The sequence below is a fragment of the Nanorana parkeri genome, unplaced genomic scaffold (assembly GCF_000935625.1).
Source record: "Nanorana parkeri isolate BGI_ZX_2015 unplaced genomic scaffold, ASM93562v1 scaffold1, whole genome shotgun sequence".
NCBI classification, from domain to species: Eukaryota; Metazoa; Chordata; class Amphibia; order Anura; family Dicroglossidae; genus Nanorana; species Nanorana parkeri.
In genome coordinates, this window is record NW_017306269.1 from 5070150 (window position 1) to 5086673 (window position 16524).

At 42.9% G+C, this 16524-nt stretch overlaps 1 protein-coding gene across 1 annotated transcript in view; it reads left to right on the plus strand.

The window, feature by feature from the left end:
* The first annotated feature begins 1038 nt into the window (after positions 1-1038).
* TRERF1 (transcriptional regulating factor 1) overlaps positions 1039-16524 on the plus strand; it is a 32999-nt gene continuing 17513 nt past the window's right edge. The window contains 9 exon segments of the mRNA XM_018558320.1: positions 1039-2491; positions 4727-4773; positions 5013-5056; positions 6440-6605; positions 10258-10485; positions 12078-12444; positions 13204-13270; positions 14217-14356; positions 15615-15718. Of these exon segments, the coding sequence (XP_018413822.1) occupies positions 1135-2491; positions 4727-4773; positions 5013-5056; positions 6440-6605; positions 10258-10485; positions 12078-12444; positions 13204-13270; positions 14217-14356; positions 15615-15718 (2520 nt within the window). The 5' untranslated portion in view covers positions 1039-1134.

The window sequence follows — 16524 nt, forward strand, 5'->3', positions numbered from 1 at the left end:
ATCACATTACCAACACAATAAGCAGGTATAAAGTGCATCTCTCAGGGGTCCCTGCACATACCTGCAACCATTGTCGGTGCCCAATCTGCCCTTATACTGCACCCACCCGTTGCAGACTCCCATAGATACCTATTGGCCACTGAGGCACCCCATTAAAATTATGGGCCAGTTGGAATGTATGGGGAGTGAGAGGGAGCAGGCAAGCTCTAATGCTAGCAGGAATAGTGGAGTTTTGCCTGCTTAAAGCCACTCAGCATTTGGGTAGAGCTGAAGCACTGAAAGCTGCTGCAGGTACATGGTACCTGCACTTTAAACCTTTTTTTGTTATAGTAACAGAGTCACTTACTTATGTTCCTGCACCCCAAGAACCCCCAAATCTTTACATGTCCTTATAAATTCCATTGAACACATCACAAAATGCAATGTGGCTATAAGGGCAACTAGTTGCTAGGATGCAATGTTCATCTATTGTCTAAAAAGTCATACTTTGCTGAGGCTCCATTCTCCTGCCGGCTAGCTTCCGCAGGCGACAGGTGGCTATAAGTAGCTGGGAGCAATAGCCAGACTGCTATTGGCTATTTTAATTTGAAATAGCCAATAGCAGACTGGCTGTTGAAACACCACATACTGAGCACAGAGGAGCGGACGTGAGAGAGAAAGTTGTCTCTCAGTTCCGCTCCTCTACTAAGTGGGTGGGTATCGGCCCTGTGCACCGGAACCGGAAGTTCAATTCACAGAAATGCCCTGGTTGTCATCAGGACAGGGAGCGGAATAAAAAAAATCAGTCCAATAAATACACTGACAGCAGTAATAACCCAACAGAACTTCTAATGCTTTCCTACTGTATCCAAAACTAAAATGAATGTTTTATCTTCTTCAGAAAAATGTGTTTTCATTTTGCAGATGGAGCATCGTTCAAAAATAATTTTGCCCATGTTCTGTTCTCCACACTATGAAGATGCCACGCTTTGCCTGTCTGAAGATTCTCTCTATTTATAACTGCAAGGAGCCCTACATCCAGATAAATGGGCACGCTCAATACTTGACTGCACTCTTTATTACCATTTATATATCTCTCAGGGACGTTCTCCTATATGGGCTCTGTTGCCACCAAGTCAGGGAAGTCCGGTCACCATGGAAGATCAGCAGATCTACAAGACACACCTTGCATCCAACAGCAGCGATAGTTTGTATTATCAACAAATGCAACATCAGTCCAGCACCCAGGTGCTCCACCACAGCTATGACTCCATAGATATGAATGCCTCGGAGTCATCCTCTTCCTCCCCCCACTTATCTCAGGACTCCAGAGATGTCACTTCAGGAGCTCAGGTGGAAGTGTCTAGGCCATCTCTGTGGACAAACGCTGGGTCTGGTAATCACAGTCGGGCCCAGAGTAGCTTGAATTGCTTTGAACAAAGCTTGCAGTGGAATCCACAAAATAACGTAGGTGATGGATATCAGGTCTCCTACTATCCACAGCACGACAATCACCCTAAAACGACCAGCGGGGCCTTACACAAACTGGACTCTTTCACGCAAGTTTTTGCACGGCAGAACTTAAGAATTCATGCCATGTCTCAGGGTTTACCCCAGCCATCGCCACTGCTGGATGCTGACAGCACTCTCAGGCAGCTGTTGTCGCACAAGTCGTCTGGCGAGGAGCCGACGCAACCTACCAGCCTTGATAGGTACTCTCAGGTCTCACAGCAGATGCACCAGGGCTTGGCAAACCAGCCGCAGAAGCATTCGCTGCAACAGATCCAGTCGCATTTTTATTACGAGTATTTGCAGCCCCCCTCTCAGGCACCGGCACAGGCTTTAATGCAGCAGCAGCAGCATCAGTTCGGGCAACAGGTGCAATCCCAAGAGGTACTACAGCAGCACCCGCAGGAAACCCAGCAGATGCAGTATTACATGCAGCAGCATCCAGGAAGGCAGCAGAGGCCTTTAACGCAAGATATCCAGCCACGGCAGTTTTCTGGTCAGATGTCTCAGTATTACCCTATACAGTCTGCAGAAATACATCACAACATACAACAGCCTCAGCAACATCACATGCAGCTCCAGCAGCAGTCATATAATGCAGATTGTACAGCAAAGGCTGATGATTACCAGCAGGACCACTCCCAGAGCATGCAGCTGATTCAGCTAGGCTCAGTGCCACAATATGTGTATCAGAGCTCTCAGACGCTTCGGCATCCTTACAAACAGAACTTGACGTCGCAGCGGCATTTACAACAGGAGGTCAGCTCACAGAAGCAATATAACATAGACAATCGGCAAACAGTTGTCATGGATAGTCCAGTGGGACTGCCCAGTGCAGACCAGTTAGATAACAACTACAACCAGGAGGCTCTGGGGATTTTAGCCAACACTAATCAGCAGCAAGTCTTACCTGCGGACAACCCTTACATGATTGGAAACCAAGGTCTACACCACTCTCCTAACACAGCTTGGCCACAGGTACTGTGAGATGTCTATGAATTATGTTTTTAATCTCAATGGAGACCTGGCCCATTTAGACCCACGGGTCAAGGGTAGCTGAGCAGCCTACACATAGGTTTGCACACACAAAGGGATAGGATAAGAATCAGGGATGGCACTGGTGAATGATCATGAGTTAGTATTGACTTTAATTAGAGCAAGAGGTGCAGCAATAACCTTTAGGCATCTCTCAGTACTGAGGGCAGTGCCTGCATGGGAACCACTTTCCAACTTAACCAAAATAGATTTTCAGACTTCGCTTGCATGGTCCATGCAACCTAGAGCTATCGTTCATAATTTAGTGGCAATTTTGTTTAAAGTCTATATTCGCAATATATTTCTAGAAAAGCAAAAATGTAGGTGATATATCGTATAGTTGTTATATATTTTAAGGGCGCAAGCTTTCGAAAAAACTCACAACCCCATTTATAATGGAGGGTGTATATGGCTATCCAATCTCCATTATACTCCACAGCCCAGTACTTTACAGCACATTCATAAAATTCCAAGCCTTTGAGCCTGCAGTGTGTTACATGGTTTTCTTTGCTTAACACACAAGAGAACTCCATGATTGGAAGAAAGACCGATCAAATGACTTGATAGGTGATGTGATTGGTCTCCCATTATTTTTTATTACTATATTCATTTTATTAGTGTTTTTTTTTTTTATTACACTCATTCACTCCAATAGCATAGTGCTGGCTTTAGAGTCCCAAATTCAGCAGAGAGCTAAACACCTTTGTAAATCACATCTCTCCTGTTTGTTTTTACATTTTTAAAAGAAGTAATTTGGCCAGAATAAGGCCATATAGCTACTTTTAAATGTACTCCTCAGTTTTTTTTCTTCAAGCATGGTTTAATATACTGTAAATAACTGAATATTTATACTTGTGTACCCACATGTACAGTAGACATCAAAAAACTTAAAGAGGAACTTCACCCTCCACCAAAAAAATAACAGTTCACGTGCCCTTTGCTACTATTTTTATGCTGCATAAATATATTTACAAGCCCAGCAGATACAGGGCTGTCCTCTTCTACGGCACTTCTACTCCAGGTCCCGTCCCATGCTGCCATCTTCCTCTTGTACCTGAACAAAGGGGTGGCATTTTCTTCCTGGTTTCTGCAGTGGTCCCATGATGATGCTGCACCCGCAGTGCATCTACCTGTTCTGGGATATGTGACATCGGTATTCCAGCAGGAAAAGCGACTCCAGTCCCTGGCCCTCTACTGGACTGCTTCTCTCAGTCTCCAGGCTGGACTTTCAGTTTGCTCACACACAGACTAAGGCTGGAATCATACCAGTACACACCTCCCAACTTTCTGAGGTAAGAAAGAGGGATCCCTGCCATGCCCCCAGTTTTGTGATTTAAATTTTTTTTTTATGGAAGTTAAATAGAACCTTATTGTAGATATCTGTACATCAGACCAAAAAGAGGTGCAAATGAGGAGGAAAGAGGGAGAGAGGGATTTGGTTCCAAATGAGGGACACTCCCTCCAAATGAAGGACCGTTGTGTCAGGGTACCATGCACAGGCATCCTCACACCACATGCAGGTACCCACGCAGGATGACCAAATTAATATGCCCACACAGGATAGGGTTCTATGCACAGTTTATTTGTTACCATCAAACAAAACTACTAACCCCCTCAACCCCCCACAGGTTTAGCAGAAGTAACAAGGAGGGTTAACCGGAGGGCAGCAGAGTACAGGATTTAGGAAGAATGGTCAGGTACAAGCCAGGTCGTTAACAGGAGGGCAGCACGGTACAGAAACAGGATCGAAGAAGAGTGGTCGGGTAACAAGCCGGGTCGGTGACAGGTCTGCAGCTAGGTAGCTGGGTTCAGGTAGCTGGGTTCAGGTATCAGTCGGGTTCAGGTATCAGTCGGGTTCAGGTATCAGTCGGGTTCAGGTATCAGTCGGGTGCAGGCATCAGTCAAGTGCAGGCGACGCAATACTGAGCCAGCTTCCTGACTGCAGGGAGGGCCTAAATACCCTCCCAGGAAGCACCAGGTGATGGGATGATCACTCACAGCTGGGGCACACCCGCAGGTGAGTACTGGAGCTGCAGGTTCCTTACAGTCCCTGGCTGCTGGAGACACCCGCAGGCGAGCACAGGAACTGCAGGACCTGGCTCCAGCGCCACTTGGGGGTGCTCTGGATCCTAACACGTTGGGAGGTATGCCATAGCCCAGCAAACGTGTAACAACACACCATATGCATGTTTGTGTGTTGCAGGGCCATTCATTCTGACCAAATTAAACACTAGTGTGAAATTTATCAAGGTATTTAGACCAGACAGGCCTATACACGCACCTAAACTGTTTGTGGTGATGCCTGTGTGGAAGATGACAGATGTACTTTGAGGAGAGAATCTTTAACAGCCAGGATAGGAGAGCGTCAGGCCTCAAGTTCCAATGGTGCTTCAGACAGAAGTATTGAGGGGCAGAGGGCTGTATAAGACAGTGATATGTTGTTACAATTTCTGGTAATATTTCTCATTTTTTTTTTCCATTTTTCACAGCTTGCTCCAGACGGACCGACACCGACTGTGTCTCCACATAACAGGTAAATGTGTGTTTGTAGCAGTGTGGTAGTTCTCTTGTCACATTAAGACAGAGAGAGTACCAAGTAAAAATACAATATCAAAAAGCCTTATAACAAATTTACAAATAGATGTTACTGAAAGTGACTTGGGAATATATACATTGAAAGAGACCATGTCACCAGACCAAACACTATTTGCTTTTCTGGACAATGATTCTAATAATGTATTGCAGAGATACAGATGTGAAAAATTAGAAGAATCCAACAGGCTGTGACTGGCTCTCCTGCAGCCGTTGACTGGGCAAGAAAATGAACAGCGAATGTGTGTTATAAATGCTTTAAATTTGCCAGCCTTTCGGCTTTATGAATTTGCCCCTAAACATGCTTATCTCAACAGTCATTTGGAGGAATTTTACTCACAGGTGACTACTAATGAGAACATTTACAATATAATTATTAAAATATGGATTAGCAAGCAAGTAAAAACTTGAAAGTAACAAGAAAAATTATCAAAAGAGAAAATATTACTTAACTGCACAGTAGGGGGCTGGACTGTGGCCAGTAGGAGAAGGAACTTCCCCAGCATTGGCCCTTGGTATAAGTGGGAGGAACAGTGCCCCGTCATTGGTGTCACTGTAAGGAATAGTGCCCCATTGTTGATATTAGTGGAAAGAATAGCAACCAATCATTGGTGTCATTGGAAGGAATAGTGCCCATCATTGGTGTCATTGGAAGGAATAGTGCCCCATCATTGGTGTCAATGTAAGGAATAGTGCCTTATCTTTGATATTAGTGGAAACTATAGCACCCTATCATTGGTGTCATTGGAAGGAATAGTGCCCCATTGTTGGTGTAATTGAGAGGAATAGTGCCCCATTGTTGGTGTCATTGAGAGGAATAGTGCCCCATTGTTGGTGTTAGTGGAAAGAATAGCACCCCATCGCTGGTGTCAGCGGAAAGAATAGTGCCCCACCGTTGGTGTCAGTGGGATTAATAGTTCCTCAGGGGCTGGTTAGAGGCAAACGAAGGGGCCCAGTTTGGAGACCACTGCTCTATAGTATTGCCCTTCATTTCTCCCACAGCTGGGGTTTTAAAGAGTTGAGGGGGATGCGGAGTTGGGCCAGCACAGACAGTTTTTGGACACTTCCAAATAATTTCTAGAAAAAAATAACCCAGCGAGTAAACATTTAAAATACTTGATTTTTCTATGCTTTCACCTATGACTTTTTGAAGTTTAGCACATGGTCTGTTTAGGTTTGGTCAGCAGTAAAATAACTCATAGTGCGTACTTTATATTAATTTTCATTGAATAGAAATCAAAAACAACTGATGTGTGATTTGTGGTTACAGTCATTGCTTTTTGGTCTTTACCAGATGCTAACCTCTTGGTATAATAATCATCAGTATGGTGATAGAAATGTTTCTTTTTTATTTTGGGAATGGATGGAAAAGGATGTCTAAAACCCAGCTCACGTGCTCTGTGTGCTTCAAGGAGTTTAGAAGCTTGCCAGCTCTGAATGGCCACTTGAGGTCACATGGTGGGGTGAGAACCAGCACAGGTCTCAAACAGGTAACAGTGTGTCCTAGTCCTTGTGTTTGCTTACTCCAGGTATCCTCTTCAAAGCACATGGGTTGAAGAGTACCTCAAAGGAAATCTGTCCACAAAAGTAAAATGCTTGGTATTGCAGCAGATCCCTGATTATATAAACTAACATGTTACACTGAATCTGTGAGCAGATTAACCCCTTCATGATCGGGGAGGGGATATTGCATGCCACTGTGATAGGAAATTCTTTACATGATTGTTCTCCTTTTTTTCTCATATTCAAGATGCTTGTAGACAGTGTAGCCACATGTCTATGTGATGGACAGTAAGGGGCAGGGAGACCATAGTTTTATAACAAAGCAGTACTTTTGCAGCACTGCTGTGTGACATGATCACTGTTTGTGATCACCAGCTCTATGGGGGCTTTTTTAAAGCGGAGAGTATCTTACAAAACACAGGTTGTGGTGTGGAAAGCGCAGAATCTGTTGGAGTGTTCTGAATAATGCTGCAGAGAATGCCCCATCATAAGACAAGCGAAGTCACAAAACTTCTCCATTCATTCAAGTAGATCTAACTCCTAATTACATTTTCGTTTTCTCCATGCATTGTACAAGTCCTCATGTTTATTATTTGTTTTTTTTAAATTAAATCATGTTTTTACATTTTCTTCATCTTTTTTTCCCCATCTCAGTGCTGTTGATCTCCACTCTACATGTACTAACGGCAGTGTCAGTTATACATCATTGCTCAGGTCTGGCTACCTGATGGCATACCTCCCAACTTTCTGAGCAAGAGGGACACCTTCCAGCACAATGTATTTAGGCAATAAACAAAACCTTGCCACGCCCCCAGTTATGTGGACTATATGCCCCCCAAAATTTTTTCCACCATTAATTTACTGTTATGCTGCCTTTTTTCGAAACAGTAAACAAGAGATAAGACCAAATGCCAACAAGAGATACAACTGAGGAGGGAAGAGGGACAGAGGGATTTGATGCCATATAGGGACAGTCCCTACAAATGAGGGACAGTTGGGAGGTATGTGATAGTGACCACGGTGAACCATTCCTGCGCAATATGTGTTGACAAGGCTGCTTGTTGTCTCCAACAGGGGAGCATGTGAGAGGGTGACAACGCAGGAGCACAATTAAGAGACAGGGACAAGAACTTTCATGACAGAATCACTCGGGCTTAATGACATCTGAATTTAAAATGATTGAAAACTGCTTTTGAAACTACATAAGCATGCTAAAATTTAGATGGAATTTTAATAATTGGCTTTGGATCTACTTTAAATTGAATGGGGCTTTACTTGCTTCAGAGTGCCACAACAAGCAAAGCAGGGGGCACATTTGTAAAGTGTTTTATAAATGTGCCAGTGTTTTTTAAACCAGTGGTATGGCCACAGTGAGGCCCCGATGTATCTGGTTGCTGGTAACTTTATTGCTGCTTAGACCTACACCTCTAGGTCATGCAGGGGTTAATAATTTAACATAAAATGAAATGTAATCTAAGCACTGCCATTTTGAACGTTATCTTCAGTATCTGACCACAGAGGAGTAGAAAGCTCCCTGTCCTATACAACGTTCTGCTGTGGACATCTAAAGTATATCTGTTGGTTTCTCAAACGTATTCCTGCACCTCTAACTTTGAAGCTCTAGGGCCACTTGTGAAGGTGTCTGAAGGTATTTTGTGTATTTGGTTTAACATATTTGAGGAACTGACAGGTTATACATCACATTGATGCCAAAACCACTTATTTTTCACAAATGATTACTCAACGGCAGGGTGAATTTCAGTGATAAAACTGATCACTACATGACCCCGGTCTGCTCAACATCACTATGATCTTGCTTTAGGACAGATTCACCTTGATAAACTGGCTTAATGGTCTCTTGAGTTAATAGCAATGCTTGCTTTTTGTGTGCTTGCTGTATGCTGTGTCATTATATTGTATGCTTATGTGTAGACATCGCTGTTATATAAATCTATTGGTAGTGTCTTGTTGAGCTTGTGTGTCCAGGTGTCACTATTGTTTGAAAATATGCATCTTACGTTACTTGCTAAATTTCTACATTCTGCAATTATATGAAGAATGTGGGGATTTTTTAAACATTTCTTGACATTCTGCAACATGGTGACACGATTTAATTATATTATTCAGCATATTTGTTTTAATAGGGTATAATGCCTGTGTGCTGTGAGTGTGCTTATACAGATTATTGTGTTTATTTACCTGAATATAGAGTTTCTAGGGACGGGTACTCTTCATGCTGCAACAAAGACATTTTAGAGAATTGTGCACTTCCAGCCTTGTGACAACAGTTTGGTGAAGGCCCTTTTCTATTCCAGCATGGCTGTGCTTCTGTACAAAAAGCCAGCTCCCTAAAGGCATGGTTTTATGAGTTTAGTGTTGAGGAACATGAGTGACCTGCACAGAGCCCTGACCTCAACCCTACTGAACACCTTTGGGATGAATTGGGATGCCTACTGTGAGCCAGATCTTCTTGCCCAATAACAGTACCTGACCTCACAAATGCTCATTTGGCTGAATGGGCACATATTTCCACAGACACATTCCAAAACCTTGAGCAAGCCTTCCCAGAAGAGTGAACCTCAAGCATAGATATAGCCTGAAGAGAAGGAGGGCAACTTCATATTAATGCCTATGTTTACAGGTGTCAAGGCTTTCTAGTGAATATTTACCTCTATATCAACTTGCTTTGAGTACTGTGGCACCCACTCTTACAATTCTGCTGCTTTATTGTTTCATATATACATTACGTTTTACTGAAACATGTAGCAGAGTGAATAAAAGCATATTTTTTATTGAAACGAAGATGCAAACAATCATGGTTTCTATAGTACATAATCTAGTTATGTGCAGAGGAAGTGATTCTAAAATTTTATAAAGAATACCACTATATAGATGTTCAGTGATGAGTCAGTAGGAATATGTTTCACTGCATTTTTACAGGAGAGAATTAGGAGTGTGGCAGAATGGGGGTAACTGGTAGAGAACAGTGCTCTGTGCACAAACCTATTATTTTGGCTTAGGATGTGGAGATCTTGCTATCGAGATGTATCCAGAGATGTAAGAATTTGGTTAGTTATTCAGATACTCAAAACAGCTTTGGGTGGATGTGACCTGAAGAGCTTAATTTTATCAAATGAGTAGTACAGAGGAGAATAGAGGTAGGTAAAGGATAGATGGGGACAAGAGGGAGAAAGACAGAAATCTGTAAGTTGGAGATGGTCATCATGGCAAGACCCGTCCAGTTAACAGAGTTCACCAGTATACATGGCCGTGTGCCCATTTATTCAATTGAAGCAAGGGAGGATTCTGAAGGAAATGCTAGGTCTAGAGTATGAAATGGTTTCTGTATCATTGGCATGACATGCTCAACTGCTGCTAATATTTTGGGCCTCGTGACTCACTAGTGTCTGGAAAAAATTGTCTTGTTGCCCGCAGCAAACAATCAGATTCTTCAATTTTTTCTCTCATCCTGCAAAGCCTGATTGCTGTTGGTTACAGTCTCTAGTTCCTCTTTCAGATATGTTTGGTGGCCCAGTGGTACTAATGCGGTCCTTGCATGAAGGTTTTGCTCACAAGGTTGCAGTTGGTGTGTTGAGGACAGTAGGTAACCAGGTTGAACATTTGTAATTATCTATACAGGAGGAAGGCGAGAAGTCGCAGTCTAGAGAGGCGGAGAACCTCACCCCCATCGTTATGCCTGTCTCTGTGCCTGTAAAGCTTGCGCCTCCAGAACCTATTGCACAGCCCGCTGGCAGCAGACCAGAGCAGCTCAAGGGCTGTGCATCTGATGAGGAAATGCCAATCTTAACGAGGATGACTTTTACCCCACCTTCCTCTCCAAAAGCGGTCAGCTCATGCGCCTCTTCTGTGAGTGCTTCCATCTGCCTGCTTCTTTGTGTTTTGTGTGATTTGTGTTACTATTAGACCTCTTAAGTTTTCATTTAAAAAATGCTTTAAAAATATTACAATGATCACAAAACTATGAATTGATCTTGTCCTTGATGACATCATGTTCCATATCCTGCCAGCAGACCTGTTATTTCTGCACTTCCTTTAAAGGGATCACAACGCTGATAGTTCTTCAGTGAAATTGCACAGCAGGGTTGTCTTAGATATACTTTAAGTAAGCAATAAATGAAATCTAACTCCAGCTAACACAGCAAGAGTTTTCTTTGGGATAAAAGATTTAAACCATATGAATAAAAGCTGACCATTGTAAGCACCCCTGCCAGTAGTATATGGTTTGTCCCAACCCTGTAACTTCCATTGTTGTTGGACAGAATGGCCTGTTAATGGAAGTAGAAAAACAACAGATCTATTGTCAGGATCAACAGGTAATACAACTTTGTTACCAGAGGGATGGAACTCAGAAGAACCAAAACTATGTGAACGCTTTTGACAATCTGCATCATATATGTCATTTTTTATTTTGCCCAAAGTTCCACTTTATTGCAACAGACATGCAGCAGAGCTGCTCTGGGAGCAGATCAAAATGTGTCTATTCAAAATGTGAAGAACTGTCAGAAGTCAGAAGATCCAACTACCGCTTGATTGGCATAAGCACAGCCTTTTTAGCAGATTGTGCATGTTTATGCACTTGCCCCATCTACTTAAAACAGTAGCGGTCAGATGTTAAAATTATTTTTTGATTAAAGATATTTTGGTTGATGGGGTGTCTGCACTAGTCAAGGAGTGTCTATAAAGGCACTGAGCTTACCTGCTGCATGGGGTGATTCTTATCCTATGTCTGTGGGTAGGGTTATTCACATCTTCATAGCAGAAGCCTTAAGGTGTATGTTTGGACAAAATAAAAAAATAAATATTCTGTAGGTCTGCATTAGATATACATTTTGTCTCTTTACAAATGCTGCGAGTACCTTAAAATATGTTTATCTGCCAGAAATCCAGTGAGCTAACTTCTTGCAGCGAGCTGACAACACGGTAACTCTACTGCACTTAAATCCCAAGCAGTGCTGTTAGCCCTGCCCATTTCTGCCCCTGCTGGACTACAGCACACCTTCCCATCTCCTCATAGCATAAGGGGTAGGTAGTATGTAATCCAGCACGGCAAACTTCCAGCAGGGCTGACAACACTGCGAAGTTTTCAGTGCAGCAGAGGTAGTGTTGAATAGCTGGTAAGGTCAGCTCCTTTATGAACGTTACTAGCTCAGAGTCTCAGGTATCAAAATGAAAGGACGAACCACCAATGAGATTCCCTCATTTATGTTCTTATTTACAAAGATGCGTAAAAAAGGCATGTTGAATATGATCGGTTGCTGTGGACCATATAAATGGACCTTTCTTGGGAAACGTTGATACATGAGACCTGCAGTTCTCCTGAAGTTGATTCCTCATAGGAATAACAGATCATATACTATACACTGGTCGACATTCATAAGGGAAATGTCATTTAGGATGTGAAAAATGCAATCTTGTGAATGTTGTAAACTCACATTTAGGACACGGTCAAAACAAATCATCAGTCTGGTACGAAATTGGGTAAACCAGAAGATCACACCAAACCTCACCTGGAAAGAAGGAAGTATCGCCATAGGCCTGAGCCTCTCTTCATACCACCTCCCTCCTTCAATGCAAATGTGTCTCACTCAGGAGCAACGTTGTACCAAAGCCAGCTCCGTTCTCCTCGTATCATTGGAGAGACACTGCTGGGATGCCAGGAGCTACCCACCTACACGCCACCTCCTATGCTCAGCCCAGTGCGCCAAGGGTCAGGACTTTTCAGTAGTGTCATCACAGCCGCACATAATGCCCATCTCCCACTCACACCTCTGACGCCCACTCCAAGAGTGCTGCTTTGTCGTTCTTGTAAGTATTCTGTTTTCGAATGAATTTGCATTAAAGCGGTTTTCCACTTGAATCTATAATAGGATCACTACTTCAGAGCCATCCATGACTGAAAGAACTGAAATCCAATGGATTAAGGGCCAGGGACAGTCAGGCTAGGGTCTTGAGGTCTAGATTATGATAGACTTCCTTTTGCCAGGAATATAACATGGGGATCCTGTGGTTACATTGGGTTATTGGAGGAAAAATGGACGTGGTCAGTTATGTTGAACTCTGAAATGCGTCATGCTTACCCTTGGGTTTCAATACTTTTAATTGGTGACCCAGAATAGGTACATTATGCAATAACAACTTTCCTGATCTGCTTATTTGTTCCAGGTCAGTGCATTAAAACTTTAGGCAGGCTTTTTAGAAGTAGGTCAGAAGTGACAACTCCCATATTCCTCTCATGACAGGTTTGCTTTAACATATTAGCAGCAGACAACACTGACAATAAATATTATACAGTAGGCTAGCTGTCTAGTTTAGAAGGCTCACGGAGCACTGTAGCCTTACCAGCCACCTATCCAGCCTAGCACTGTAGTTGACTTTGATTTTGTAGCTCCTGGAAAAAAGATGGTGGGCACAGGGTGGACCATCTTGTTAATTAGCCCAGTACTCCTACAGCCCCACCCCAATTACTGAAACGGCTTAGAAGCTGTAGGTGATATTTGAATGTGTTGACAATGCAGGTGTCCATCGATGTCATCATCTGTGTATAATGATATGTTTGTTTATCAGATAGCATTGATGGAACTGGTGCGACTGTAACACCTGGGCCTGGAGAACATACTGTTGATGTGGAACCGTAAGAAATACTTTACTTTTATGTGTCTGTATTTTACATTGAATTATCAAACCTGTAGTGTACTTGCTGCCTGTATGCAGTAGAAGTAGATGCATTCAGTTGAATGCAGCCTAACAGAAGAGAACTACCAGCAAGTGTATTCTGTATACTTTTGTACAAGCATAGGTAACCAACCAAGTAAGTTAATATTGATTACGAAGTTGATGATTTCACTGCCCCAAATTGCAGTATTGTATTTGTCTTAATGGGCTTAAAAGTAGAACTGTGTCCAGGGTTTGGACTACCAGATATTACAAACAGGCATTAAATAGCTTCAAAACAAGCCCTCACTTGGCTTTGTAGTTACAGGTGTTGTGGAGTAATTAATCCTCAACGTTTACAACAGAAACACACTTTTATCTAAAAAGCTCAGCTCATTCTGCTCCCCTGTCCCAGCACTGACTTGGCAGTCTTCCAACCTTCTAATCTCTAATGAATACAAAGAGGTAGCGGGGAGAGAGATGATTGCTGAAACCCAGCTTAAACAACTTAACTGCTTCTATTGTCAACTTTGAGGATGAATTGCTCTGCAATGCCTGCAGCTACAGAGGTCAGTGATAGTTTGTAAAGCTCATATACTGCTTGTTAAGAATACATAAATATTGGAATGTTCATAGCCTGGCTACAGCTCTTTAGGTAGAACCAAACACTGGACTTATGTAAGAATTGAAATATTCATTCTTAAATTATTTTTAGTTTACATTACTTTTAACTTGTAACTCACTCTGTTGTGATAGAATTATGTAAAATGCAGACTGGGGGGGTAGAGAGCTGACACCACATTTAATTCTAATTTTTGCATTTGCTTTCACACTTTTTCATAATCTGTTAGGTGGGGGGGGGGTCGTTTAGACAACTAACTGTGCCTTCTAATGTCTGACATGGAGTTATTTTGTTGTATTTTAAGGAAGATTAACATTGGATCCAGATTCCAGGCAGAGATCCCAGATCTCCAGTGGCAGTCATCACAGAAGAAGGAGACGCACAAAGCTACTCTGGTGTGGAAACCTTGGCCAGGCCTAGAGAAGGAGGAGTCCCAGCAAAGAGGTTGGTTGGAGTCAAGGCAAAGCTCTGGAAATTTGTTTTGCTAGTAAAGTGTATGCAAACCCAATTTAATCTGATAGACCTGATGGGCAGCCCTAACTAAAGGAGCTAATTGCTGCTACTGCTAATTTCGAGGCAGTTGCTTAGTATTGCCAGCTCGGCAGGATTTCCAGGTAAGAAACTTTGCTACAGATTCACATGGAAGCCACAGTTTTGTTTATCTGCTTCCTCATTCACAGAACTTCATGTATTCTGTGAACCAAGGTGTTCTTTCAATAGGCATGGAAAGAGGAGGGCAGATAAATGAAACTGTGGCTTCTGTGGGTGAGAACCACAGGCCTTAGCTGCAAGGGGCCAAACGTATAGCATGAACTATACTATCAGGCTGAAAGAAAGTGTAGACATGCTAGAATGGGCAGAATACTAGAATGGGCAGTGATCCTGGCCAAGGAACACACTTGATTAAAGCTAACTTTTTTTTACCAAACAGTAAGGACTAAAAGTCATTTGCCTGGAGTTTTGTTCGAAGAAAACTGTATACATTTACACATGATGCCAAACATACTGAAAAGCGTGTTTTGGGTTTACATACACTTTAAAGAAGAAGTAAAGTGACATTTCTTATTGTTTGCGCTAGCTGTCGCTCCACTCCCTATTGCACCGCAATTTGTGGGCATTCCTATTCTGCAGCTTTGCCATCTAATCTCTGTACCTCCTCTGCCACCTTCTTTGTACTGAAATATTTCATTGTACTGAAAGGAAAAACTGAGCCCAGGCCCAGCTGTTAGCTTTTCAGGGGAGAAAGACTACTGTAGTATCGGTCAGCTTGTGTTCTTGTGCATGACAGCGTGCTGGAGAGGAGAGGCCGTCATGCACAGAAACAAGTCCACATTAACACAAGCCAGGTACTTCTCTAGTTGCTTTCCTACAACTGAGCCTATTCTGGGGAGAAATGCTAGTAGTAGCTGGTATATGTTGTTGTAGACTGTAGACTGACGGTGCGGTTGTCTAGCACGCTGTAATTCACAACAACATAAGCTGACAGCTACAGTACTACTCTAGTCTCACTCTCCCGAGTAGCTGGTGGGTGCTTCTTGACTTAGTTTCTCCTTTCAGTACAAAGAAGGTAGCAGAAGAGGCACATGACTGCAAGATAACATGGAAAGCTGCTGCTTGGCTTGTCTATCCTGCTTGTTTAATATACATAACTTGCTTATTGTGCAGTGTGCTGATCTTTGATTAAATGTGTCTTCCTGTATAGTGGACGTGTTCCTGAGCATGTCCAGCTCCAGTGTACTGCCAGGGGGAGGAACCAATTTGGAGTATGCATTGCATTCTCTCTTTGCAGCCAATGGAAACATCATGGTAAGCCATTATTTTACTTTCTGTTGTTTGTAAGTGGATTAAAGGAGAACTATGGGGTAAGTGTTTTCCCCATAGTTCTCCTAAGGGTCACGGAAGGATATAAACTAGCGTACTTCCGTGACCCAAAGCTCAGTATATCGCGAGCTGCAGCTCGCGGTAAACTGAGATCGCCGCAGCCGGGACGGATCCCGACATTACTGCCGAGATCCACCCAGCTGCGTGAGTGACAGCTGGCTCTGCCTATCTAGCTGTCTCCGCCCCCTCCCCCGTCCGTTCCACCAGTCAGCGCTGGAGGACAAGGCAGGGTGGGAATCCCTGCAGGGAGTCGTGAGTGACAGTCACGGCTTTCTGCAGGGACATGATCGAGAAGTGAGCGAGCGACGCTATGTGTTTGCTCACTTCCCGATCTATTGAGCCGACGTGTGACAGTTTCATTGTCACAGGTCGGCTCGAACTATGAGGATGAGTGAAAATCACGCACCTCATAGCTCTCCTTTAAAATTAACCCATCAAGTTATTCAGAGCTCCTGAAGGGCTAGTCTAAGACTGCATTTCCCATGGTCAATATAATGACAATCTGAGAGCCATTATTTATCTTGCCTCAAAAGGTAAAAACACATCAGAAGCACCAAACTGAATAATGGAAACATCCAAGTAGCTTCATTGATTCATCATACGATCACAATTAACAGCCAACGTGTTTCAGGAGCTCAAAGTGCTCCCCCATTATTAGGGCTAAAAAATAAATACAAAGTAAAAAAAAAAATATATATATATAGTATGTTATGTTCAGTACTTTTTAAGTA